This window comes from Heloderma suspectum, chromosome 6 (genome assembly GCF_057233095.1).
Source record: "Heloderma suspectum isolate Gila_16-S chromosome 6, 16-S_ref, whole genome shotgun sequence".
Classification (NCBI taxonomy): domain Eukaryota; kingdom Metazoa; phylum Chordata; class Lepidosauria; order Squamata; family Helodermatidae; genus Heloderma; species Heloderma suspectum.
In genome coordinates this window covers 110,074,917-110,101,950 of record NC_139463.1, presented here as the reverse complement: position 1 = coordinate 110,101,950, position 27,034 = coordinate 110,074,917, and the positions used below count along the sequence as shown (strand labels likewise).

At 43.3% G+C, this 27,034-nt stretch overlaps 1 protein-coding gene and 1 pseudogene across 1 annotated transcript; both read right to left on the bottom strand.

Annotated features, from left to right (window-relative positions):
* Positions 1-2,901: 2,901 nt before the first annotated feature.
* On the bottom strand, positions 2,902-10,361 carry LOC146342479 (vomeronasal type-2 receptor 26-like; annotated as a pseudogene).
* A 13,078-nt stretch (positions 10,362-23,439) lies between these two features.
* Positions 23,440-24,372, bottom strand: LOC146342478 (olfactory receptor 2D3-like). The gene has a single exon (XM_084807852.1). The coding sequence runs from the start codon at positions 24,370-24,372 to the stop codon at positions 23,440-23,442; it is 933 nt and encodes a 310-aa protein (XP_084663978.1).
* Between the last annotated feature and the right edge of the window lie 2,662 nt (positions 24,373-27,034).

Genomic DNA, 27,034 nt, shown 5'->3' with positions numbered 1-27,034 from the left:
TGTGAAAACACATAGACACACCTATTCATTTATACACATCTACCCAGTTGTTTTAAATGTATGTATGTATGTATGTATGTATGTATGTATGTATGTATTTTCAGTACACTATAATAATAAATTTCCTTTTTAAAAACTAAGGAAATTAAATGATAAAAAACCTGCTGTTTAAGACCAGAGTTAAGGCTAGCTCATGTAGAGATGTGAGAACCCATCCCAGCTTGGGTTCTCTGGGTGCCCGCTGAAACACTGCCCCTGTTCGCACCCCCCTGAACCTGTGCCCAGGCCGCCCACAAGCTCAGCGAGTTGCCTGGACTCACCGCGATCCCATCCAGTGAGTGCCCGCCATTTTCCCACCTTTGATTTCTACATAAAAAAGGAAGTTTAAAAAATGCACATATTTAAATATGTGTATTTTTAACTTCATTTCTTATGTAGAAAACAAAGGCAGGGAAATGGCGGGTGCTCACTAGATGGGATCGCAGTGAGTCCGGGAGGGTGTGAGTGGGCACGAGTGAGCATGAGTGGGCATGAGCAGGGGGCAAGCAAGGACAGCGTCTCAGCAGCTGCAGTCAAGCGGTCATGGGCGGAGGGGGCCTGATGGACTCCTGGACCCAGTCAGGCACCCGCGACATCCCTAATGCCATGTTGGCTCAAGCTCCACAAAGTCAGGAAATTGGAAGCTAAGGGTGATGACTTAACTGACATGCCCCTTGATATGTATGGATGCTGAGCAATGTCTCAATTTGTTCTTGCTTATAATTTACTCTCCATGCACCCACATTTTTCTTTGGTCTTTTAGGCTCAAATCCAGATGGGCAGGATGGAGTGCCTGGGACCAGACAAGATAACCCACTGGTCCTATATTGCCTTATGAAGTATCTTAATGTATTCCTAAAGGAATCCTCCTTTGAGTTGAACCATACCTGTTTGTTGCTTATAAGCCAGCACAATTTGTGACATGGTACAAGATAATTACTGGTCATGGAGCATGTCAGTTAAGGCATCAGCCTTAGTTTCCAGTTTCCTGGTTTTGTGGAGCTTGAGCCAACTTGAGATAGCCTTTACTCAGGTATTAAACTGGCATGTTTTCTAATCATTCAATTTCCATGGTATTTGAAAAGGAAATTAATAATGTCAGTTTCAGCAATCCTACCTTCTTAATCTGCTTTTTTGAAAGTTTGCCTTTATAATAAATTGGATTGTAAGTAATTAACTAACACGAATCATGATTTCATTTCATGAATAAAGATTCTAAAATCTCAGGGCGAATTTCCACCAAATTCCCACAGACAGAAGAGGCTGTCCTCTGCAGATAGTCACCCTCCACATGTAGAAAGCAATGAGAATGGTGAGGAAGGATGTGGAGCTGGTAAGCTTATCCTTGTTTCCTTTCCTCACAGTTTGTATTGTTTAGTCGTTAAGTCATGTCCAACTCTTCATGACCCCATGGACCATAGCACACCAGGCCTTCCTGTCCTCCGCTCTCTCCCGGAGTGTGCTCAAGTTCATATTCATTGCATCGGTGATGCTATCTAGCCATCTCATCCTCCACTATCCCCTTCTCCTTTTGCCTTCAGTCTTTCCCAGCATCAGGGTCTTTTCCAGTGATTTTTCTCTTCGCATTAGGTGGCCAAAATATTTGAGCTTCACAACAATTATGGCCAATTAGGGCTAGATTCCCACAAACATCTTAGGGAGCGTACATAGGGTGTGAATTCACATTCAGTATAAGATGCGAATATGCCTCTAGTGTGATCCTTGCATGTATTATTTTTTCCACCACACAGAAAGTAAGAGAAAGGATTGGGGCCCTTGTGCTGCATTTCTATTTTCAAGAAGGCAGAGGCTCTGATCCTTCTCCTCCCCCTTCTGTGCATTCCATCCTGACCCCTCCCAAATTCTCTGAGGGCTAAACTGCATGTTACTTTAAAGAGGTACTAGAGGTAGCTAGTTTTTGTTATTGTTGTTGCTGCTGCTGCTGCTGTTGTGTTTACTCAAAAGAAAACTCATGAGATCTCCCACAGATCAGAACCCTAGAGTGGTGTGGAGAAGGCTTTACCCCTTTTCAATTTACATTACAACTGGACATATTTTTGTCAGTATGAATTGGTGGCATTGGGAAGGGGGAGCTGTTCCAGATTGGGACCACAGCAGGGGGAGGAAAGGGATGAGAGTCTCCCCGTGCTTTGTTCCAGTCCATGTAGTAACAAGTAGTATAAACTTCTGCGGTCACATTCCATAACGAAAGGAATAGGCATAGCACATAGTATTGGCAGCACTATAGCTTCAGAGTGAAACTGGTCATGCCTGACAAAGCTTTCCCAGCAGTACCTGCCATAAGCTTTCATGGGGCAGAAGAACCTTAAGAACTATTAAACTGCTGCTCAGAACTTCACTAAACCAATGAAAGACACATCTCCACATCAGCCTGAGTAATGTACATCAGTAGCTTTTAAAAAGAAAAGAAAGAAATGTATGACATGCTGAGCCACACCTTGGAGTAAAAAGTACAAATGTGTCAATTTTCAGCACTTTTAAACTGGATGTATGTATGGAAAATTGGATCTGTTTGAAACTGTGCACAAATCTAGGCCTCGTCAGATTATGGATGCCAAGTTTCGAGTTATTAATTCAACAGCTGTTGTTTTCACAAACAGTAGAATGTTAAGTCTTATAATTGTGGAACCTATTTTTATGACTCTGCTTAATGAAAGGGGCACTCCAAGTGCCCTTTAATTTACACATACGAGGTACTACAATACAGAAGAGTGCAATTCTACAATTCCATGTCTAGTTTAGAATGGAAGAACAATGAGTAAGTAGGGTTAGGAGATGACTGTACAGGACAGCCCTCATTGCAATATATCAGCAGAGCAAAAGAACCATTGCTCAGATACCTTAACGCTTTCTCCATATTAACTGCTCTCTGCTGCTGAGTATGGGCCTCAGCAAAATCACATAACATTTAGGGGAAAAGATGCCACCCCGTAACCCAGCACTGGAGGACAAAATGGAGAAGATCTCTACAGCCACCATATATTTTCCCTTGGTGCTCAGGTAGCTTGGAACAAATGACAGCCATACACTGCAAAAGACCAACATGCTGAAGGTGATGAACTTGGCTTCTTTGAAACTGTTGGGTAACTTCTGGGCTAGGAAGGCCATGGTGAGGCTGACAATGGCTAGGAAGCCCATGTAGCCCAAGATACAGTAAAACAGGAGGACCGACCCTTCATTACATGCCAGTATAATTTCTTCAGTCATTGAGTTCATGTCCAAATCTGGGAATGGGGGAGAAGTAGCCAACCAAGTAGCACATAGGCCTAACTGAAGAAAGGGGCAGGACAAGATGATAGAATGTGCCAATCTTTTCCCCACCCATTTGCAGAAAATGTTCCCTGGCTTGGAGGCCGTGAAAGCCACAACCACTGTAATGGTCTTGGCCAAAATAGAAGAAACAGCAATGGAGAAGATGATGCCAAATGCTGTTTGTCGTAGGAGATAGGTCACTTGGTTGGGCTGTCCAATGGATAGAATGGAGCAGCAGAAAGAAAGAAGGAGAGAGATGAGGAGAATGTAGGTCAGGCTTCAGTTGTTAGCTTTGACAATGGCGGTGTCCCGTTTCTTAATGAAGACTGCAAGCACCAGAGCTGTGACCGGGGACAAGAAAAGAGCCAAGGAGGCTAAGATTCTTCAAAAGAAAGGTACTTTGTAATCTTGGGAATGCAGTCATCTCTGCCCTTGTTTGGATATTGATCTTCTGTGCAGCTGATGCAGTAATCTATGTCTGAAAGATGAAAATGCATTCAACTTCAAGTCAAAACCATGATAATTGTTCCCAAGAATAAGATGACCTTTCCAACAATACAGTTCCCTCAGTTCTTTAAACCCTGACTGGCTGCAGATGCTGACCTGATTTTTTTTTTTTACAGGAAATGTGATGGGAGTCATAGCCAGTAAGGTGGAGAGTGGAGGAACTTTCATCCCCCCCCCCTTTCTGGAAAACTTTATCCCCTTCTAGCTACTGCAGTGACAGACAGGTGCCGCCTTCTCAGAAACCCAGGGGGCACTTATGCTATCTCTACCAGACCGGTTTTTGGAAAGGGACTGAACACAGCATGTGTCACTCAAGGTCTGCTGAAAAGTTTGCTGTTCCTATTTCCATAGCACCACCAGTGAAGTACCACCACAGGCTTACTCAAAAAAGTGAATCTCATGAAGAAGGAAGAAGACCTAGGCTGGGAACTTTGCTTTAAAATTCTGCCAGTGAGTTCTTGGGTTTCTTAGGTTTTCAGAATCAATATGATCAAGTTTAATTCTAATATTATTTACTGACAGGTGAGTATGCATAGGATGTCACCCTATACAATTACTTGGGAAGAAGTCCCATTAAAAACTCTTGGAGTTACTTCTAACTAGACCTGTATAGGATTTCAGTATAAAACTTCTTTGCTTTTTCAGCTATTGCATTTTAACAGATTCATTATTGCTGATGAATGTACTTATAATTTTCCATAACTGAAGATGAATTTGTTTATTCTTGGGTGAAACTAATATTTCTAGCTTTGGAGCTCTCATTTGGTAGAATTAGTTTACTTTTATAATTATCATGGTTAATGGAGCATATTTAACTCATTTTCTATGTGTTGATTGTTGAGGTGTGACTAGATGAAATACCTAAAATGAATAACTGTATGTAACTGTGATGTAATATTTTATGGTTTCATTACTCCTTGGTGAAGTAGAAGAACAGAAAAACCAAACTTTGACAATCACCTTACTTCAACAAAATGTCCATGAAGAAAGGAGGAACAAATAAAGAAAAGAAAGATTGGACAGGTTTGATGTTTTACATTCAACAACAGGACAGCATAGATCTACAGCCAGTGACAGGAAGGTGTCTTGGGACTGGAAAGGTTGTGTATCCACCATACACCTCATGGCACACTCCAAGCATTCCTCCCCCCCCCCTTCTTATGTTGGGGTTTGGACACTGGAGAAGAACATAGTGTTTTCTGTGTTTGCCACAGCATTTTCTGCAGCAGCTGGGGGTGGGTGGGCTGGTCCAAGTTCTGATCTCTCAGTCCAAGAGCAGGCCTCTCCCTCACTCTTGGAGGAGGAAATACTGCATGTTCTAAGGCCCATGGGTGCCCCCCTCCAGACCATACGATTGCAGATTAATTTCTTCTTGTTGTTGTAGTAGTAGCAACTATTTCTTAGATGCCTTTCTTTTAGAAAAGATTGAAGGTGACTTGCAACAGAACATACACAAATTAAAACAGCTAAAACAATTATCCACTAAAATACAACCACCCCATAACACAACTGAAGGGGGAGAAGCGGAAGTTCAATTTTGTACAGGGCATGTCAATGTCCAAAGATGACCTTAAACAATCATGCAGCCCCATCCTATAGATCAATAGCAATTTTATCCTCCAGGTACCAATATTTATGTAGAGAAAATGGTACTGACTAAGCATTAGAGGAAGGTACGAGCAAGGCCAGGGAACCCCAATGTGTGCACGATGACAAAAACATCCCAAAAGTAAAATGAGGGAATGAGTCTTATCCCTGAACCCAGAAAGATGTTGGCCTGCTGGAGGGAAAAACAGTAAACTGAGGAGATAGGATGGGGAAGAGAGTATCCTGGAAGAGGGTGTGGCTGCCTGGCTGGCCTCCTGAACAAAACGACACCACATTGCGGCGCTTTGTAGCAAACCCCGCCTGTTACCACAGATACTGAATATGGATGGGCCTGTGCTAATGAGTCTGGAACTGAAACAGAACAACTCAAACATAAAGCAATAGATTTGCATACCTGGGAGACCCCCCCAGGTATGCAAAAGTTAGTAAATTGTAAGAAAATTGTAAATTGAAAGAAAAATAGGGTTGTTTTTTTTAATTAAAAGGAACAAACAAACAACAACCTGACAAGGGTATGTGGGCCAAAGATTTACAGAATGTTAAATTTAGCAATTGAGAAAGAAAGAAAGAAAGAAAGAAAGAAAGAAAGAAAGAAAGAAAGAGCAAGTAAGCTGCTTGAGCCACTAATAGCATATGTTATCCTGAAGGAAGGAATAAGCAGATTGGAAGCCATGAAGTTCAAGTCGGAGCAAAACATTGGCTAGAAGTGTTCCCTTTAAATTCCTGGCCTTAAGAAAAGGTGAATGGGTGTTCATATGAAGAACTGAGGAGGCATATCAAGGATCTAGACAACGTTGAAGGTAAGCACTTAGAAAAGAAAAAGGAAATATGCTGCTTGAACAGCATGTATTATCCTGAAGGAAGGGATAAGCAGATGGATGCCATAAAGTTAAACCCCCCTCTTCCCCATGCTATATAGAGAGGGAGAGAGGGAGGAAGGGAGAGAGGAACCTTTTCCGTTTCCCACTCTCCAAAACCTTTCAAACTCTTGTGTTTCATAGTACAGCAATGGGAGGTTTCAGGATGAAGAGAAAGAAAGAAGATCCCCTTTATATTTTCCCCCTCCTGCAAACCCAATAAAGCACAAAAGGTTGGCTGGAATGCTGAACAGGAGTCTTCCTGTTAGGGGCTGCAGATTCAGTGTAACATTTTGTTCTGTACGGTCACTTTTTCTCCAAAACACTAAAGAAATCACTGAAGATAATTACAAAATGTATAACGAATACAGTACATTCTTCAGTCTCTTCTCACAGTTGCCAAAGCCCATCAGTGACATGCCTTTGTACATCTTCAAAATCACACCTCTTGTCAACAGTCTCACATAATTCTCTGAATATTTGAATATATACATATTTCTGAAAGATGGATCTCCTGCCCTCCTGGTTCGCAATCTTCCCTTCTGGACATGAAGCAGACCCATAGCAACAGAATCTCTCCCCCTCCTTCTTTTCGTTGCTGGAACCAGGCTGGCACTTGTCATTACACAGAAAGAAGGGAGGCACCTGTTCTCGGGCAAAGGAAAAGGTTAGCACTAAGAGGACGTTTGGGGGGTGTTGCTTTAACACTGATGCTCCTCAGCAGTGAGGAAGGTTGGATTTTTCTCCCAGGCCTAAGAGAGATGTAGTTATGGTCACATGGAAGGCTGCTGAGGTTACCAGCTCTGTGGGGCTAGGTGCGGCTACGCTACTTTAAAGGACTCATACTTCCCACAAGGTCCATAATAATGTCAACAGAGAATTAAGTTCTGGGCTTTGAAGAGCAAAGGCCGCTTGTGTTACTAATCTAATTCATGCCCACAGCTCAGTGGTCCAGCACATGCTTGGCATGAAGAAGGTCCCAGGCCATCTCCAGTTAAAAGGAGCAAAGATCAGGTGATGTGGAAGACCATCTGCCTGAGACCTCACCTTAGATACCTTCTGCCAGGCAGAATAGACAATACTGAGATAGATGGGGAAATTATCTCACTTGAAATAAGGCAGCTTTCAAGACACATGTGAGCTGGAGTGGGGTCGTTCATTCAAACTGAGCTGAAGGAACTGTACTTGCCTTGCTTACAAGTAGGAGCATGGGGGAGTTGGCTTTACACTACTTGTGGCTGCACTCCTATACACACCTATGTGGGAGTAAGTCTTATTCTACTCAATGGGACTGCCTTCTTAGTAAACTTACATAGGATTCCAACATCAATCTTACTTTTCTTTAATACAGCAGTTTGAAAGGATGCCATCAACTCTGACTGGATTTTACTAGCTTGTCCCATTATAGCAGTGCTGGACAATTTTTGGCTGAGGGTCCAAATTAAACACACACACACACACACACTCACACACACACACACACACACTGGGCCCTCTGGGGGCAGGATTACGTCAGTGGGCCTGGCCATGGCTACTGATAGTATTGCTTCACCGTTGCTGAGCACTGATCACACACTGCCCACATCCCACTGTTATCTTTGATCTCTGATTGGAGATAGCAGTGGTGATTCCACCAGGGGATTCTTCCAACTTGGAATTCATCCAAGTCCTGCCCCATAGAGGAACCCAAGGAATCTCCACAAGTCAGATGTGTAACCTCTCTGGGCCCAATTTAGTCTGTGGGCCAAACTTACTGCATCACTGCCTTATTAGTTAAGGCCAAGAAGGATTGATCCACACACCTAAGTGGGTTGATTCCTCCTGTTAAAATAATTTACTTAAAAAAAAAAAAAAAGGATGAGCAAGAGATTTTTTTAAAAGGGAGAGCTATGTCACCACAGCATGCAATCTCATAAACTACATGGGCCAATGATAAATTGCATGAAGAGGGTCATTGCTTTTTCATATTAAATGTAATTTCCTCATGGATCATTGACCATGAACTGTGTCATTTGAGAGGTAATTAGGGTGTGTTTTTTTAACCTGAATGAAGTTGCCATGCCACTGGATTCTCTACTCATTAATGGTGAACATTTTGCCAGGAGGAGCCTGTGAATCCAGCCTTCCCACTTTGACTCGGTTGTAGGAGTTATTTGGGAAAGTGACCAAGTTTGTAATATCAAATCCAGTTGCTAATTCTCCGTGTTCATTTAATCTAATTTCATCACCAGCACTGTTGTTGAATGAGATCCTCTGAACCAAAGAGTGAAGCTAGGTGGAAAGAGAAAGAAAATCAAATGTACCAAGATGTATTTTAATAATTGCACTGAATATGTTCCAATAACTTTCCAAGAGGGACTTAGTTCCTTTTCCTTTAGGAGACATCTACATTTATGAATATACTAATTTGCATTTGAAAAGACAGGTGTCTTCTCTCCCCCTCCCCCTGCCCCTCTCCCTTTCTCTCACAATACTAGAATTTGAGGTCATCAAGTGAAACTGATAAGGAAGAGATACATGAAAAACAAAGAAAGGACTTCTGACAGCATATAATTAATTCATGGATTTCATGGCAAAGTTATTCTCATGGCTTCTACCTTAGTTGATTTGAAAGGGGGATCAGATCAGGGACATTCATGGAGGTTGTCAGTTCATGGCTGGTAGTAATGATGGATATACACATCTTTGTGTTTCGGAGGCAGGATGCCATGGAATACCAGCTGCTGGAGGCCGCAACAGGACAGAGCTGTTGCCTGAATGTTCTCCTTGTGAGCTCTCCAGAAGCATTTACCTGGCCACTATCAAAGCAGGATGTTGGACTAGCTGGACCATTTGGCCACTCTCCACTAAATTCAGTGAGTTTAGAATTGAAGACTCATGACAACTGACAGAATCCCACATTAGATGGCAAATAAAATAAGGAAGTGGGATTCAGTGTAACTTAATATAATGGTGTTGATGAAAGAACTTCCACCACGATCCTTGAAGAATACATGGGGGTATAGACCACATGTTTATAGCTGCTGCCACCAACAAGTGTTGCAAGTGTTTCCTCCTCTTCCTCCCTTGCCATGAGCTGCCTTTGCAAGAAAATTGTGCTGCCACAACAGTTTGTAGAGCTGGAGGTGGATCCTGATTTTGATAGGGGAGATGTCACACATGGATAGTCATCCCTGCACAATGCTCACCCCATTAAAATTACACTCTGCCCATCTCTACCAACACTTGATGGTAGGCATTTCTCAGTAAAGAGACATTACCTCCCAAGGCTCCACATGATGATGGGCCAATCTGCCATTATCCTGCATTGCTCCATGGCTGGATCTAGATGAGCACATGGTATGGAAGGCGTGCACAAGGGCATATGCAGCATTATAGATACTGTAGCTGTGGCCAGTCATGCTCATTTCAAAAATAGGTGCAGGAAGGCTCTTCAACCTCTCATGCCCAGTACAGGGTTCATCGAAGTCCATTGAGACATAGGAATGTTGAATGGTACAGTTGAACGCTTGCTCCCAGAAATCCTTGATGAAACCATCTCCTTTTGCCCAAGAAGGGTGGATAGCCTGAACAAATTCCTGGAAGCCTAGAACCTCCTTTGTGTAAATTGTGAAGGAGAGAGCACCATGGAGTTTCTGCATATCAACTCTTTTGAAGGATATGTAGTGTGATATCAATTTGAGCTGTCATGATCCACACTTTCCCAGCATAGCTCATTTCTTCATATTCAGCAGCTGTTAGAAGATGCAGAATGTTTGGCATGAGAGCAGCTGTCAACCATATCATGGATCCACTTTCTCCATATATGACAATTGCATTGGCTTTGTTGTTCATGAAATCTGGCATGTTATTGACAATGAGAGTCACCATTTCATCTACGCTATTGAAATAACCATGCCTTGGCAGCATTTTTCTGAAGGCTGAACATATTCCTTTCTGGGAAAGCATTGTCTCCCAGGTCCACAAGAAACCCTCTCCACCATCATCATCCATAGTGATGAGCCCTACCCATTTCCATCCAAAATGCAGAAGTAACCTGACAGTTCCCAGTTTCTGAAGATCTTCGCTGGGGATCATGTGGTAAAAGGGAGGAAGTTCCATTTCATCACTTACTGTTGGTTCAAAGGAACCATAAGAAACCTTTTAAAAAGAGGCAAACATTTTCAGAAAACAATTAGGAATACTCCTTTCCCAGTTGATGTAATTTGTTTCTGCTTCCTCACCTTCTCATTAAGAGGAATACACAACTTAACTTACAGGGAATTATATATTTTTTCTTTCTAAGACTATACTGCCATCCAATTGTGACATCAACAAATCCAAGTACACAATTCCTCTCTCTTTTAGAAAATCTTGCCCCAGTCCAGTGCCTTGTTGCATTTTTTTTTTTTTTTAAAGCTTCAGCAGGAAGAGAACTGGTAAAGTAGATTTGGGGTTGAGGATAAACCTTCCAAAATGATAGTATCTCTATTAGAGTCCAGTCCAACATATATTTACTCAAAAGCATGTGATGCTTGGAGAATTGTTAATTAAAATGTGGGGATTTGCTGACAGTGATAAGCTTATTTTTTTTCACTTTCCAATTGTAATACAGTCAATGTGTTTTTAGAGTAGCCAATGCACCGCTCATGGCTCAGAAACATAGGAAGATAATCATGCAGGGATCCTACCTGTGGAATCTTGTAAAGACCTAAGACATCTCTGATTTGTGAAGAGGTGTCAGATGCCATTCCACCAATGGTTCCTATTACAGTTTTCTGGGTGGCACATTTGTAGTTGGGGACAAATCTATTTGATTTGAAGATCAGGTCCAGTGTGATATGATAGGTCATCCTTGCATCAGTTAAGCTGTCATAGATGTGGAAGCCAAGAGTGACATTGGGCAAGATCTTGGGATTCTCATTGATCTCGTGGATGGCAAACACCAAGGCCAGGATGTGCTAGTAGAACTTTGTCACCATGCTGCAAAGAGATTTATTTGCTCTTTTCACAGGAGAAAGTATGAAATGGTTACATTATATGTAGTATCTGGCTCTATGAGATCCAGCAGCCTGATTGTAAGTAGGGGACACAATCAGCAAAGTTAGTCCTGACTAACTCCTCTGTCAAAGAAGGCAATGTATCACAGCTACCTTGGGCTATATTGTACCTATAGACTTCTACACTCTAAAGATATTTCTAAAGTAAGAAAGTGCCCACATTTAAATAATATCAAAACCCATTCATTGCAGAGACGTCTACACAGAATGGATAAATATTTTCTCTAATTTCATTGTCTTCATCTCTATCATTTCTTGCCAAACATTTACTACTTGCTCGACAGATCTTTGCAAAATGAGAGAGAGAGAGGGAGAGAGAGAGAGAGGGAGAGAGAGAACGAGAGAGAGAACATATTTGTTGTTCTTTATCATTCCAGGGTAGCTGGCAACAAATGCATGCTGTCCTGGAAGTTTATACTATAGTTCATGACACCATTGTGATTTTCTGCTAAGCCATGAAGTAGCATCTGCTGCATTACAGCACCTGCATACCATGACATCTAGGTTTTAAGAACTTAAAAACCATGCAAGACTAAAGAGAGACAAAGACTGGAGAGCTGTAACATTTTGTTGCCGTTGTTCCACGTTTTCATTAGTGAGCAATTTCAAGACACAAAAGACACAAAATTCGGTTTCCATCTATAGTATCGTAATCAAATCCTTTCCATTGCAATCTTTAATGACAACCACAGAGACTTCTGTCCCTATGCAAATAGCACCTTCAGCAAGGTGATTTATGTCAAGACTCTGAACGAAAGGGATTTACAGTCTTCCTCTTTACTCCCTGGGATCTTACTGCTGGCGGCTGGCCTCTCTGCAGCTGTGCTTTACAACCCTGTATGTTCATTGCATTCGTACAATAAGTCTTGCAATCACTGCGATTAATAGCATGCCCAGTTTGACCCTATGTTTGCTGGGTTTTGAGATTGCATTTATTTATTCTCCATCCAAGTGTGCGCGCGCGTGCATGCACGTGCAAACATGTAATACCCTCCTATTTCAACTAGATCAGTTGAGTGTGGGTATCCCTTGCCAAACCTTTTAAAAACATAACTGAAATAAACTGAAAGTTTAGTACTTGGTTGGAAAAAAATCTTTCTTACAATGGAGTATCAGTCAACTCCCGAGAAGGAAGCTTGTCAAATAAACTGTTAGGGATAAAGCAATGCACAAGAGATACTATCACACCAATGACAATTTTTCCTGTCTGGTAATACTCATGGGGAATATGCACAGTATTGTTTCCGTTGCACTTAATGCTGTGTAGCTGTCCTGCCAGGTAAGGGAGCTTCAGTACCAGCAGAGACATCACGAACTCCAGCATCCTACTATCAAAGTTTCCCCTTGGACGTGGATTCTCCTGAGTCTCACTACAGCATCCGCAGTGGTAGGATCAGCCTAGCTCAAGCAAGCTGGGTTGGATGCCAGCTGTCTCTGCCAGAAGATACAACACCAAAAGTGACACTTGTCAGTGCTATCTTTAACTGTGGTGGTGTCGACACAGCACGAACTAAAAAGCAATAGAGAGATGCTGATTTGTGAAGGCTGACATGTCCGAAGAAGAGGATGTTGTTGAAACTGACAGAGCCTTGCCTGCCTGTAGTCACTAATCTTAGCTCTCAAGGGAACTCTGGATGTTTTATAGCCATTTCAGACATGCTGCTTGCTGTTTTTCTGGTTCCCTCTCAAAAGACACTGGTGCTTTCATGAGATGTCTTAATTACAGTGAAGGCTGATAATTACAGGGGAGAGAATCATGTCTGCAATATCTCTGGACTCTCTGCGGCATCACCGGTGGCAAAACAACGGAAACATGTTTCACAGATCCCAGCCCAACTTTCTACTGCTCTGCAGAACTGGGAGAACAGCTGACCAGTGAGTTGCGAATGATCCACAGTGACCCACAGGATGGAATCAGAAAGGAAGTTGGCAAGCCTGAAACAATAGTAGCAAAAGTATTGGCTACTTTTTTTCTGAGGGAGAATAAAAAATGCTTATTGATGAGCAGACTTATTGATGAGCAGACCAGGACAGGCTCCATTCTCCACACAATGAACTAAACACACACACACACACACACACACACGTGCCAAATACTTAATTTCTAGGACATCCATTGTTCTGTTGGAGGGGGTCACGACCCTCAGCATGCAAAAGTGGAGCAGGTGCTGATGGTGGGGTTTACAAGGGAGTTAATTGGGGGCGGGGGGAAATCTGACACATGCAAACCAGGTCAATTACTAATATTGTTGTATGTCTGAATGTGCCCCATGGCTACAGAAATGCTAAGTATTGTGGGATGCTTGAGTGGGCTGCTTCAGTTCCTTAGGGCCCTATCTGAGGTTCATTCTAATGCCATGATGTTTACACTCACATTCACAAAAATGAAACTTTCAAAAGTAAAATTCCTTTATTAGAATGTTTAAAGAAGGAAGCAGTGAGTAGTGAAGGAGGAGTACCCGCATCAAACTCTAAACCACACTCCCTTTTCAAAAGTGACAGGTGCCCTGCCCCCTTGTAGACTGGAAGTCCCACCCTAGCCACCTTCGTCCCGCCTTCGGAAGTCCTGCCCCGGAAGGAGCGATCAGCTGGTCAGGTCATATGACCTTCCAACAAATAAAGTTATTCTGTTTGTTTGTTTGTTTGTTTGTTTATAAAGGCAACAAATAAACTTATTCTGAGATATCAGCACAGCAAATGGGCTGATGGTTAGAATTAAATGCTTTAATGCATCCTCCTTATTAACAGCCCTCTCAACGTTCCCTGGTAATATTCATGAGGAATATGAAAAGGATTATTTCGTGTGCACTTAATGCTATGTATTTGTCCTGCCATGTAAGGGAGCTTCAGTAAAGCAACAGACACATCAGAAACATCCTAATATCAAAGCTTCCCCTTGGATATGGATTCCCTTGAGACCCTTCACAGCATCAGCAGAGTTGACAGAGCGTATATTAAATACTGATAAAGAGACATTGATTTGAAACATGACATATAGAAGTAAAAAGGGGAAGCTGCTGAAACTGACATAGCCCTGTCTGCTTGTAACCCCTAATCTTAGCTCTGGAAGTCACACTGGCTGTTTTATGTTTGTTTCAGACTTGCCAATTGCATTTTTTCCCTGTGGTTTCCCCTGGAGAAAACACTGGTTCTTCTATCAGATGACATAATTACATTGAAGCTGGTAATTACAGGGGACATAATTATTCTGCAAAGGCCCTGGACTCTGTGTGGAATCACAAGTTCCAGAACAACTGAAACAAATGTGTCTCACAGGTCTCAGCACAACTTCCTAGTTCTCTGCTTAACTTGGGGAGCAAACTGACTAGTGAGTTAAGAATGATCCACAGTGACCCATGGGATGGAATCTAAAGGAAACAGGTGTGTCTGGAACAATTGTGAGCCAGTGTTGTGTAGTGGCTAGAGTGTTTGACTGGAAGTTGGGACATCTGGGTTCTAGTCCCCACTTCACCATGGAAGCTCACTGGGTGATTTTAGGCCAGTCACAGACTCTCAGTCCAACCTACTTCACAGGATTGTCATTGCGAAGATATAATGGAAAGTAAGAGGATTATGTGTGCCACCTTGGATTCCTTAAAGAGGAAAAAGGCAGGATATAAATGTAATAATAAACATGACAATCAACCACTTTTTATCGGGCAAAAATGCCCATACATATTGCTGAGCAGACCAGGTCAAGTGCTATTTCACACCCTATTGAGAATTAAGAGAGAAAACCAAACCCACATAATTTATAGGACATCCAGTGGACATTTAAACATTATCTTTCTCCATCCACCATCCAGAATACACCCTTTAACTCATTCATTTCCCATCCATGGTAGTTGGGTTGCCAGATGCAGAGATCCTGGGAACTACAGCTTCCATGATGCCCAGCTGCCTGAGACGTGAACAGCAGTGTCTGACACCTCCTTGCGCATTGCCTTTATTTATTTATTTACAATATTTATATTGTAATTATACCTTTCTGACAGAGGTAGAGCCCTATGTCCTCCCACTCTTCCATATATTAAGTATTGCAAAAGAGAAGACTATAGAAGAGTACTCATCATTGAGTTGATGGTGTGGCTGCAGAAAGGGACTTGGGGTCAAATTCACTCCCTGGTTTCTTTTTTCACCATTCCTAGCATTAATCAAGCTGTTCCCACTTTCTCAGAAGTCATCTGAGAGGCTGCAAAATGGTAGCTTCCAATCAAACCTAAGATGGTGCATAAGATTGGAGGCTTCTTTGTGTATCTTTGTACACAATAGGCTAGAGGGCTTCGGGAAGGAAGGTTTCAGTGGCTTCCATTTTTGGACTCATATCTGGGCCCCCAAACTCAGTCCAATAAAACAGGAGTCTCCCAGCTGGTGATTAGGTCTGGTTTTGGACCAGCCCAGCACCATACCTAAAACCTCTGGGTTGTAGCCATTGAGTTGTAATCAATGTTTCTCTAACTTATGCCCTATTCATTCCAATGGGTCTACTCTAAGTTGGATTAAAAGTTTATGCAACTCTCTAGTTCCTGCCATTCTTAGCTGCCAATGAGCTCCTGGGTATCCCAGAAAAGGGGATCTTCATGACACAAATACTTGTATTTTAACAGTTCAGTGATTCCATCTCTGTATGGTCTGTATGCTGAATACAATTTCTCTGTTAATTAAATTGGGGTATGACACAGTACTATATGCTGTAATTAAGATCATCACCCAGTTCCTTGCCAGTGCCCATGAACAGAAGCAGATTATTTTTTTCTAGAAGTCTCTCCTTAAATACCTGATCTGCTTACTGCTGGGAACTAGCCAAAGAGAGTTTAGTCCTAAAAGACTGATCAAGGAATCCAGGAAGTCTTCAGTTCAAACCTCACCTCTGCCATTAAGTTCACTCTTGGCCTTAGCCCCTCCCTCCAATCTGCAATAGGGGCTAATAATACTGATCTGCCTCAGTGTTATTGTGTGTCGATTACCAATGTAATGTCTTTGTGGCACTTTAAATTGCTCATTCTGCTTTATAAAGGCTAAGTGTTACTACCCTGATCATAAGATGGGAAGACACCATAAGAACAATAGAGCAGAAGAAGAGCCATGCAAGATCAGACCAAAGGTCTACCTAGTCCAGAACTCTTTTCCCATAGTGGCCAACCAGAAGCCTATGGGAAGCCCACAAGAAGGACATGAGGGCAGCACCTGCTTCTGTTCATACATAGCCATCACAACTAGTGGCCATTGGCAACCTTATCTTCCATGAATTTGCCTGATCCCCTTGTAAAACCATCCTCACTTATGACCATCACTTCACCTTGTAGTAGCACATTCCACAGTTTGGCTATGCACTGTGTGAAGAAGTACTTCCTGTTATCTCTCCTGAATATCCCACCAATTAGCCTGGGCCGTTTCTTGGCTGTGGGGAGGGAGGGATAACAGGGCAACCACCTTGGGTGCTAAATTCTGGGGACAGTGCTGGCCATGTGGTGGTGGTGGTGGCCCCAGCGGTTAGTCACAGCACTCTGGGTCCTCCTAGCCAGGCCCAGGAGCCACAGCTGCACACACACACACACACACACAGCCAGGAGGATCTTGCATGGAGTGGTGGGTCAATGCCTAGCTCTGAAGGACCCTCAGAGTGAAGCATTGGCCTTCCTGGTGCTCCAGATTGCCATGCTGGGTGCTCTCCCACTGAAGAGTGCCTGGCACAGCTTTCCAGAGTGCTACCCACCTGATACCTAACTCTGAGACCCCTCAGAGTTAGACACAGGTTGGGGTAGGCTCTCTGGGAAGCCCTGCTGGCTGCTGCCCTGCTGTGGCAAATTCCACACCAGAGCCCACCCAGTGGTAGCCCAAATGCCTTGCTGTGAGGGGCCCTTCCTCATAACAAGGCATTCTGGCTGAGGTGGACTTGGAGGTGGCCTGTGTTGCTATGGCACAGGCAATCTCCAGAGCCCCCTCACCCAGAATGCCTCATTAGGAAGGACCCCTCATGGTGAATGAGGCAGTCAGGTGTCAGTGGCCAGAGGGGAAGACAGAGTGAAGGATGGCAGTAGTTTCAGGGAATGCATAGGGAAGGGAAGGAGGAGGCAACAGTGAATGTGGTCAGGGTGGCTGGGGAAGGGAAAGAGAGGAGGTGGACAATAAGTAGGAGGCAGTGTTTCCAGGAGGTGGGTGGGCATGAGGGAGGTGGGTGGTGATGATGCTGCAGCTGCTGGAGGTGATGGGAGAAGGCAAGGAGGAAGGAAGAGAGAAGAGAGGCCAGCACTGTCTGCCTGTGGGTGCCAAAATACCACCTTGTCTAAGGCACAAAATAGGTTGAGACGGTCCTGCATTTAGCTTCATTGGATGATCCCAAGTTCTAATATTATGAGAAAGGGAGAAAAAAAACATCTCCCTGTCCACCGTCTCCATGCCATGCATGATTTTATAAACCTCTATGATGTCCCTTTTACCTTTTTCCTATGATAAAAAGCCCTTTTGTTATATCTTTCCTCACAGCTGTTCCAGCCCCTTGATTGTTTTGATGGCCCCATTCTGCACCTTTTCAAACTCTACAGTATCCATTTTGAGGCCCAGTGACCAGAGCCATACAAGATGTATTCTAAGTGTGGTTGCACCATAGATTTGTATAAAAGGCATTATGATATTGGCAGTTTTATTTTCAGTTCCTTCCCTAATGATCTTCTGCAGGGAATTCACCTGTTTTCACTGAAGGCGCCATGCACTAGGTCAATGTTTTCATTTGACAACCCCAAGATCTCTTTCTTGGTCTGTCACTGCCAGCTCAAACTCCATCCTCATGTACATGGTTAGGATTTTTTTCCCCAATGTGCATCACTTAACACATTCTTACACTGAACCACATTTGCCAATTGGATCCCCAGTTTGGAGAGATCCTTTTGGAGCTTTTCCTTTTAACCATCTTAAACAATGTGATATTGTCAGCAAACTTGGCTGCCTCAATGCTCACCTCTAACTCCAGATCATTTATGAACAAGTTTAAAAATGCCTGTCCCAACAAGTATCCTTGGGGAACCCCACTAATTATGTGCATCCCTCCATTGTGAAAACTGACCATTTATTCCTACCCTCTACTTTTTGTCTTTTAACCAGTTAACAAACCATAAGAGAATCTCTCCTCTGATCCCATGATTTCTAAGCTTACTCAGGAGTCATTAGTGAAGAACTTTGTCTTTTGAAAGTCCAAGTAAACCAGGGGTGGGCAACACAGCCTATAGCCCATATGCACCCCCCATCCTTTTTTGTGATGCCCACCATCCCCCAAATGGCTGCCACCACACCACTAAATTGCCACCATATTTCATTGGCATTAGGCAGAGACAAAGAAAACGGGCACAAATTTCGCTATAAAACAAGGTGCACTGTTTTAATGAAAAAAATGTGCTTCCCTGGGGTCTTGGGAGTGTGATTTATGAACTAAAACAAAGTCTTGCTCTCAATATGCCTTGTTTGAATGCAGAAATGTCCCTTTTTTCAAGTTGCTGAATTGCCATCAAAATTCAGTGGTGGTGATTTGAGTGGCAGCGTGTCCTGCTCCAGATCATGTCTTGGCTGTTTATAAGCATATACAGGGAGTGATGCAATAGAATAGTCAAGCTGGCAAGCAAATGGTCAAGCACACAGGTTGCAATCCAAGGAGGTTCAGGGTAAGGCAGTAGTGGTCAAGAGGTCAGAACACAGTCAGTCAATCAATGAGGATCAGGCAGCAGTAGGAGTAGTCAAGGTAACAAGAAAGAGATCAAACACAGTTAATCAGTCAGGTACATTATGCAGTCCAGAAGCAGGGTCATTAGACAGTCCAGAAGATCAATAAACCGAGCATCAATCACAGGGCACAATTCAGGGGGCAAGCTACACCACAGAGGCTGGATAGACCAAGTTGTTCCAACACTGGCTGGGTTTCCAGTGAAAGTGCATAAGCCTAAAGCCAGCTGGACCCCACCCAGAGCTCAGCTGCAACAATTAGAGCTCCCTTTCCCTGAGGAGTCCCTTTCTCCTGAGGAGACCTTTTCTGGAGGCAAGCACTCCTTCACACATGAGCCCTACTAGCCTGTTGCTTGAGGTAACAATGTTCCCAGGGATCAGAGGGTGGCTCAGCCTCAGAGGCAGAGTCCTTTTCTCCTGACAGGGATGGCCTTGCAACCACTTCCCCCATGGTTTTGGGCTCCTGTGGGTCTGGTGGCAGTCCCTGGTCTGGGGTGCCCCTGGGCTTCTGGGGCCTCTAGCGCCTCCTCTGAGGAGGACTCCTCCATTCGGGGCATGACACAGTGGGAGGGGGATTGCAGCCTCCAGCGGTTTCTAGGGAGGTAAAGATTGGACCCTCCAAGCTGTCCTCCTGTGAAATAAACTATGTCTATCAGATACCCCCATCCGCATGCTCATTGATACTCTCAAAGGACTCCAAAAGGTTACTGAGACAGGACTTCGCTTTGCAGAAGCCATGTTGGTTCTTCTTCAGCAAGACTGGTGCTTGATACTTTAATCTTTAGTAACACTTTCCACTAATTTATCCAGAACAGAGGTTAAACTAACCCAACTATAGTGTCCTGGATCCCCCCTCTTGATTCTTCTTGAAAATTGGCATTACATTGGCCACTTTCCAGTCCTATGGTACAGAGACAGATCTTAGGGACTTGTTACATATGTTTGTTAGAAAACCAGCATTTCTACATTATTTAAGAACTCTTTGGTGGTTTACATCTGAGATAGTTTAAACTGAAAGATACTAATTTCTCAAAGTCACCTATCAAATTTGATAGCTCAGGGGGGATTTGAACCCAAAGTCCCTGATTTCCTATTCAACGATCTAATGCTTGTTTTGATGGCTGAGGAGGAATTTAGACATGATCCTCTTATGTCCACCCCAACAAATCTATCAACTGGATTCCATCACTGCATACAGTTGCCTTTATCAATGCATATATCAAAATGAGTTGGTAGAATTCTGAGGTAGTATGTATTTTGTTATTTAAAATGATTTATAACCTGCCTTTCAGGTCACATAACCCTCACAAGGCAATTGCAAACAACAACATAGATACATAAACACAGAGAAAGCAAATCATGCATTAAAGAGTAACAATAACATTAATCAACAGCAACAGAAGACTGCCCTCTATTTGATGGTGACCTCTATTTAAACGGCTGTCTTGTTTAAAGGTAAAGAACCATAAGAAGTGTTACCCATCCATCAACAGTTATCACCTGAAGAGCAGGTTGAAAAGGCAGACACACAAGTCACCTGGTTATGGTCTTCCACACTATGGTAAGATGTACTGAATTTCTATTTAGATTATAATATTTCTAAATTTGCATCTGTCTATCTAAATTAGTATATGCAGCTTTTATGCACATTGATGGTCTTGTTTGTCCTCTTCTTTAGTAATGCATTTCCATTTTGGTCTCCATTTCCGACGTTTCTTTCCTCTTTTTGTTGGTCTCCATTTCCGACGTTTCCTTCCTCCTTTTGTTCCCCTTCTGACCAGTGGTGTAGTGGTAAATTTTGAACTGCAGGCACTCATCATGACAGTCTCCATAGCTACATCCTCAAGGAGAGTCCAAAAATGCAGGTAACAGTGTTGATCCATATCAATAAATCAGTTCTAGCAGTTTTCTTCCCCACCAGAAGCAGATCTTATGTAAGCGAATGGGCCTTAATTATCCATTCAAGACCAAGCCACCCCCAAATAGTTTGCACTGCAACAGGAAACAATGAGTTTTCCTCCATGAGGCTGTTAGTCATGAGTGCACAATAAATGCTGTGTAGGAAAGCTGGAGAAATTAATTTCCCCAGAGCTAGGGTGAAAATTGCAGCTAAGCTCAGAGGAGACAGGGAAGACTGAACGGGGTGGCAGATGACATCAGCGGTGCTGCTAATAAAACGGGCCAGCACTGTGTCCCTGCAGGCCCTGGCTCCACTACACCTCTGCTCCTGACAGTTCTGCCAACTGTTGTGAAGCGCTAACTAGCACCTGAAGGAGCTGACAGTCAAGGATTAGCATTAGCAAGGATCCCTGTGAGGACAGGAAATCTATCTATCTATCTATCTATCTATCTATCTATCTATCTCTATCATCTATCTATCTATCATCTATCTATCTATCATCTATCTATCTATCATCTATCTATCATCTATCTATCATCTATCATCTATCTATCATCTATCTATCTATCTATCTATCTATCATCTATCTATCATCTATCTATCTATCATCTATCTGTCATCTATCTATCATCTATCTATCTATCATCTATCTATTTATTTATAATATTTCTTGGCCGCCTTTCAGAACAGAAGCCCTCCCAAGGCAGATTACAACAATAAAATACATAAAAACCATGAAAATATTAAAATTGATAAAAAATGTAAAAACAATAAAAGCCAACAATAGGAAAGAGCTTCTGGAACTGCCCAAACAGCCCTTGTTCATCCTCAGCTGTTAGCAATTAGTTCGATGTACTTGGCTCTGTGCCCATTAGTCCTACAGCTCTGAAGTGATCCACCAATGGCCAGAAGGTGATTTAGAGGCCACCAGGAAGCACATGGGAGAAGCACAGGCAGTATTCGGGCAGCTGGCCAAAACAGAAAAAAAACATGCAAAAATAAAGAATTGACAGTAAGGAAGCCTGATGAAGGGAGGGAGGTGTTCCCGGCTGGGAGGGCCTCATGGGCCAGACTGGTGAGCCTTATGAGCCAGTGGGCCAGAGGTCCCCATTCCGGATCTCCAGCTTAGAATGGACAGAGTGGATGAAATCTGATGGAACTGCAGGTGGGGGATTCCATTTTAGATGTTTCCACATGTAAAAAGAGAACCGTCCTAGCAAAAAGAACAGTAGCATATGAGTGAGAAAAGTTCTACCCAGGCCCTCTTCCTCCAGTTCTGGTTTTAGTAACTTAAGGGGAGTAGTGTTGTTATTAAAAATAATGGCGATTATATATTTAGAGAGAGAGAGAGAGAGAGAGAGAGAGATGGAGGGAGGGAGGGAGGGAGGGTCAAGCAGCACAACAGCAAAGCAACGAGGAGGCTCAGGATCCACTGTAGATGCAGTGAGTCTTAAGGTAAAATATATAAGAATGATAGGAAGACTAACTACAGAGCATTCAAAATATTTTTTAAGCTAAATGTTTTGGCTTCTTTCTAGCTTTCATATATATATGTATATGTATATGTATATATGTATATGTATATATGGGCCATGGTGGCTTAGTGGTTAAGACGCTGAACTGCAGACTGGAAGGTTGGCAGGTCAGCAGTTCGAGACCCGAGTGCTGCGTGACGGAGTGAGCTCCCGTCTTCAGTCCCAGCTCCTGCCAACCTAGCAGTTTGAAAGCAAGAAATTGCAAGTAGATAAATAGGCACCGCCCCGGCGGGAAAGGTAACAGCGTTCCGTGCACCATTAAAACCTGATATCACCTCGGCGGGAAAGGTAACAGCATGCCGGCCACATGACCACAGAAGCATCTTCGGACAGCGCTGGCTCTTCGGCTTAGAAACGGGGATGAGCACCGGACCCTAGAGTCGGACACGACTGGTTGGGGACACCTTTACCTTTATATATATATATATATATATATATACTGTGTATAGATAGACAGACAGACAGATAGACACACACACACACATACACACACGTAGCATGTACAGGCATGCACACACATGTGTACACACACACATGCATGCGTGTGCGCACACACACACACAGTATCTGAAGCATCAGTGGGTACAATCCATTCTATTGCTATAGGATTCTACAGCCTCATTCTGCTGGATATCCAGAGCCAGCTTTGGTTTTTGTCAAGACAGTTCTGTCCTGGCCTGTCATCAGGGCAGATAGTTGTGTTCAGCAAGTAGATGTAGTGGTACCAATTCTGCCCCCCTCCCCCCCCCCAAAAAAAAACCTCTTTCCAAAGAGCAAATGTCATCACATGAGCTCAGCAAAAGTCAGTCATGGAGATGAGGCCTGGAGACAGGTCCATCTTGAAAGCTTGGAGCATGATAGCCCATGTTCAAATGCAACGCACTAGAAATGCATAGTATTAATAACTGGCAGCCCCTGGGCAACATATGGGCCACTTAAGCAAGATGGGCAACACTTAGATCTTTGGTTCAATGCCCTTTTCTTCTCAGCACCTTGGCTGCTGCCCCATGAACATCCTTGTTCCTGAGGGTGTAAATGATAGGGTTGAGCAGTGGGGTGATCAATATATATAAAACCGCAAAGTTCTTGTCAAAATCAGAATCAGTGTCCAACCCAGGTCTCATATACATAATGATGATAGTGCCATAGAAGATGGTGACCACCGCCAAATGGGAAGCACAGGTTGAGAAAGCCTTGTGCATGCCAGACATTGATCGCATTTTCAGTACAGTCAACAGAATGAGCCCATAGGAGGCCAGAATAACAAAAAGAGGTGCCAGGATGTTTAAGGCAGCTGTTATGAAAACAATAGTATCTGTGACATGAGTGTCAGCACATGATAGTTTGAGCACCACTGGCACCTCACAGACAAAGTGGTTGACGTGGTTGGGACCACAGTAGGGATGGCTGAAGGTGCAGCTTACATTGATGGTTGCGAGAAGAACCCCAATTGACCAGGAGACTGAAGCAAGCAGCAATTGGCGCCATCTGCCCATGAGAACCGTATAGAGCAGGGGATGGCAGATGGCCAAGTAACGGTCATAGGCCATAACACCCAAGAGAAGGCATTCAGCACTGCCTAGGATTGATATCACATGCATCTGGAGTGCACATCGTGTTAAAGAGATCCCTCCATTTCCAGTCAGAAGGTTAGACATCCACTGGGGCATGGTGGTGTTGACGTAACAGATCTCCAGGCCTGCGAGGTGTGTGAGGAAGAAGTACATGGGTGTGTGAAGGCGGGAGTCAGCCCGCACCAGCACAATAATGACCAGGTTTCCCACAAGAGTAAAGAAATAGATGATAAGGATTACCACAAAAAGCAGAATCTGCATCTTTCGGTGGCTGGTGAGTCCCACCAAGATGAACTCTGTGACGGAGGTGAAGTTCTCAGCCCCCATTCTGGCCAGCCCACCTGAAGAGATAGGATAGAGACAAGCTGGGGTGAATGTTTAATAGACAGCATTCTTATTATTATCATTGTTGTCATCACCATCATCATCATCGTTTGTATGCCACTTTCCCATAAAATGCACCCGAAGAGCTCACAAACAATACAAAAAGAAGAACGCATATCAATGCATCAACTGTGGAAATACATCATTACAACAGTAATGGTCTCAACAATTAATTTTACTAATGCTAATGTAACCCCTACAGACAAACAGAGTCAGCTTGTTCTGCTGGGAAGCTGAATGCTAGCGAACTAGTTTATGATTATGGGCTCTTATCAAGTTTTATGAGGTAAAGGTAAAGGTAAAGGAGTCCCCAACCAGTCGTGTCCGACTCTAGGGTGTGGTGCTCATCTCCATTTCTAAGCCGAAGAGCCAGCGCTGTCCGAAGACGCTTCCATGGTCATGTGGCCGGCATGACTGAACACCAAGGTGCATGGAACGCTGTTACCTTTCCCGCTGAAGCGGTACCTATTTATCTACTTGCAATTTCTTGCTTTCGAACTGCTAGGTTGGCAGGAGCTGGGACCGAAGACGGGAGCTTGCTCCGTCACGCAGCACTCGGGTCTCGAACTGCTGTCCTGCCGACCTTCCGGTCAGCGTCTTAACCACTAAGCCACCGCGGCCCCTTTATGAGGTAAACTGAACTGATATTTGTGTATAAAAGAATTTCAAAAGGATGGGAAATACTTTTTGTATCTTTGATATTTGTTATATTTATATTGTTATTGAAGGGCTAATACCTGGAACTACAATGTATAAGCTACCAACTATGGATTGTCCTGTGGTCTAGAGTTAAAGTATCTACAAAGGGACTAATCCCTTGTGAAACTGAAGACGCTTTGGAACTGGCCTACTGCAAAGTTGCAAGCAAGAACTCCATCTTTTTTGTTTGGACTCAGAAAGACTAATTTTTGCATTTATTTGTATTAGGAAATGGATGCATGTTTTGTATAATTTTAAGTCTTACTAAGGACAGGTTTGTTCGGTTATACAGAAGCTTAGTTCTAATTAAGCCCCACAAGACCCACACAAGTAGAGGTTATACTAACATAACATTTGGAGGGAGCAATCCTATGCGGATGGACGGCCGCCTCTGAACTCAGAGGCCACCACCTATCCAATGCATGGCAAGAGGAGCGCAGAGGGGATCATGTCCTCCGTGCTCCAGCCACCCTGCATTCATGGCTAGATGGACGATTTTGGCTGTCTAGCCACGGGATGTCGGAGCTCAGGGTGGGGAGGCCAGACAACACATAGGAAGTGCCGTACCGGCACTTACAAACTCCCCTCTCCACCCCGGGAATGCCCCCTTTTGCCCTGCTCTGCACTGCTTTTACCAAGTGTGGAGCGTGGGGATGATCCATGCTGCCCAAGAGGCAGTGGGGCAGCGATGGGAAGTGGTTCTCTGGGAAACGATTGCATCCTTAATTAATGTTTAAAAATAGGCAACCATTAAAACCTGATATCAATGATTCTTCCATGAAGAATATTCTCTTGCAGAGCAAAATATGCAAACCTTTCAATGAATTGAAGTGTTAACAAGCAGGACAAACAGTAAACAGCTTCCCCAAAAGTACCAACTTCAAGAAATAGAAACCTGATCTCTTACAACCTGTTGCAGCTGATTTCTCCCGTGCTCTCCTCTCTCATTCTGGTGCAGTTTTTAAGGCTCCAAAAGAGACAGGCAGTGGTGTTTAGTCTCTTCGCCTGTGCCATGGATGTTCCTGCAGAAATTATTTAGTCTTTCCTCCCATGAGGTGGGTCCAGCTAGCCCACTCCCCACCTTCCCAGTTTTGTATTATTTATCTCAGACATAGCAGCAATTCCACAATTGATTATCTCATAGCAGCAATTCCACAATTGATTATCTCATCAATCTTACCCCTTATCATGGTTCATGTCTACCTTGCAAAAAAGAAGAAGAAAAGAGCCAAGTGTACAGTTCCACAATCAAAAATTTCCTCTGACCCTTTTGCAGGAGACAGTTAGGTAAAACAAGAAAGTATAAAGTGACTCCTCTTTTTTATTTTAATTTGTACACACCATTAAAAAGAGGTAAAGATGTTAAGGGGGAAACACACCCCCTTATAGAGAGAAAGGGGACAGCCAAACTGGAGATGCCTCCTACAGGCAGCATATGAACTGAAATCAGTGATATTTTAAAATGACCATGGTGTTAGGAACTTGAGCAAGATTTGGAGGAGATAGTTTTACTCGGCTCAAAAGCGTCAGCTAAACAATATGAGCTCCTCCGATGAAGGATATAATTGTACACATGAGCTTCTCCCAGGTGTTCATCAGCAACCAAGAAAGAGCTTTTTTATGCTAAAAGCTTATTGAGAAGATTAGTGGTTCTTAATCTACTTGAGAATGCCTTTCAGAAAGCCATGTAGAAAGTCACTGGACCTTTGATTGAAGAGAAATATGGGAAAGGGCCTTGGCAGATGATCTTAAAGAAAGAACAGACAGGCTGCTGAGATGGGAGCAAATGATCAATCTAGTATTTGGGTTATTAAAAAATTACAGACTACTATGCTCCAAATAATCAGATCCATTTCATCCCCCCCACCAACTGTCCACCACCACCACCCACTACCCACACACAAAC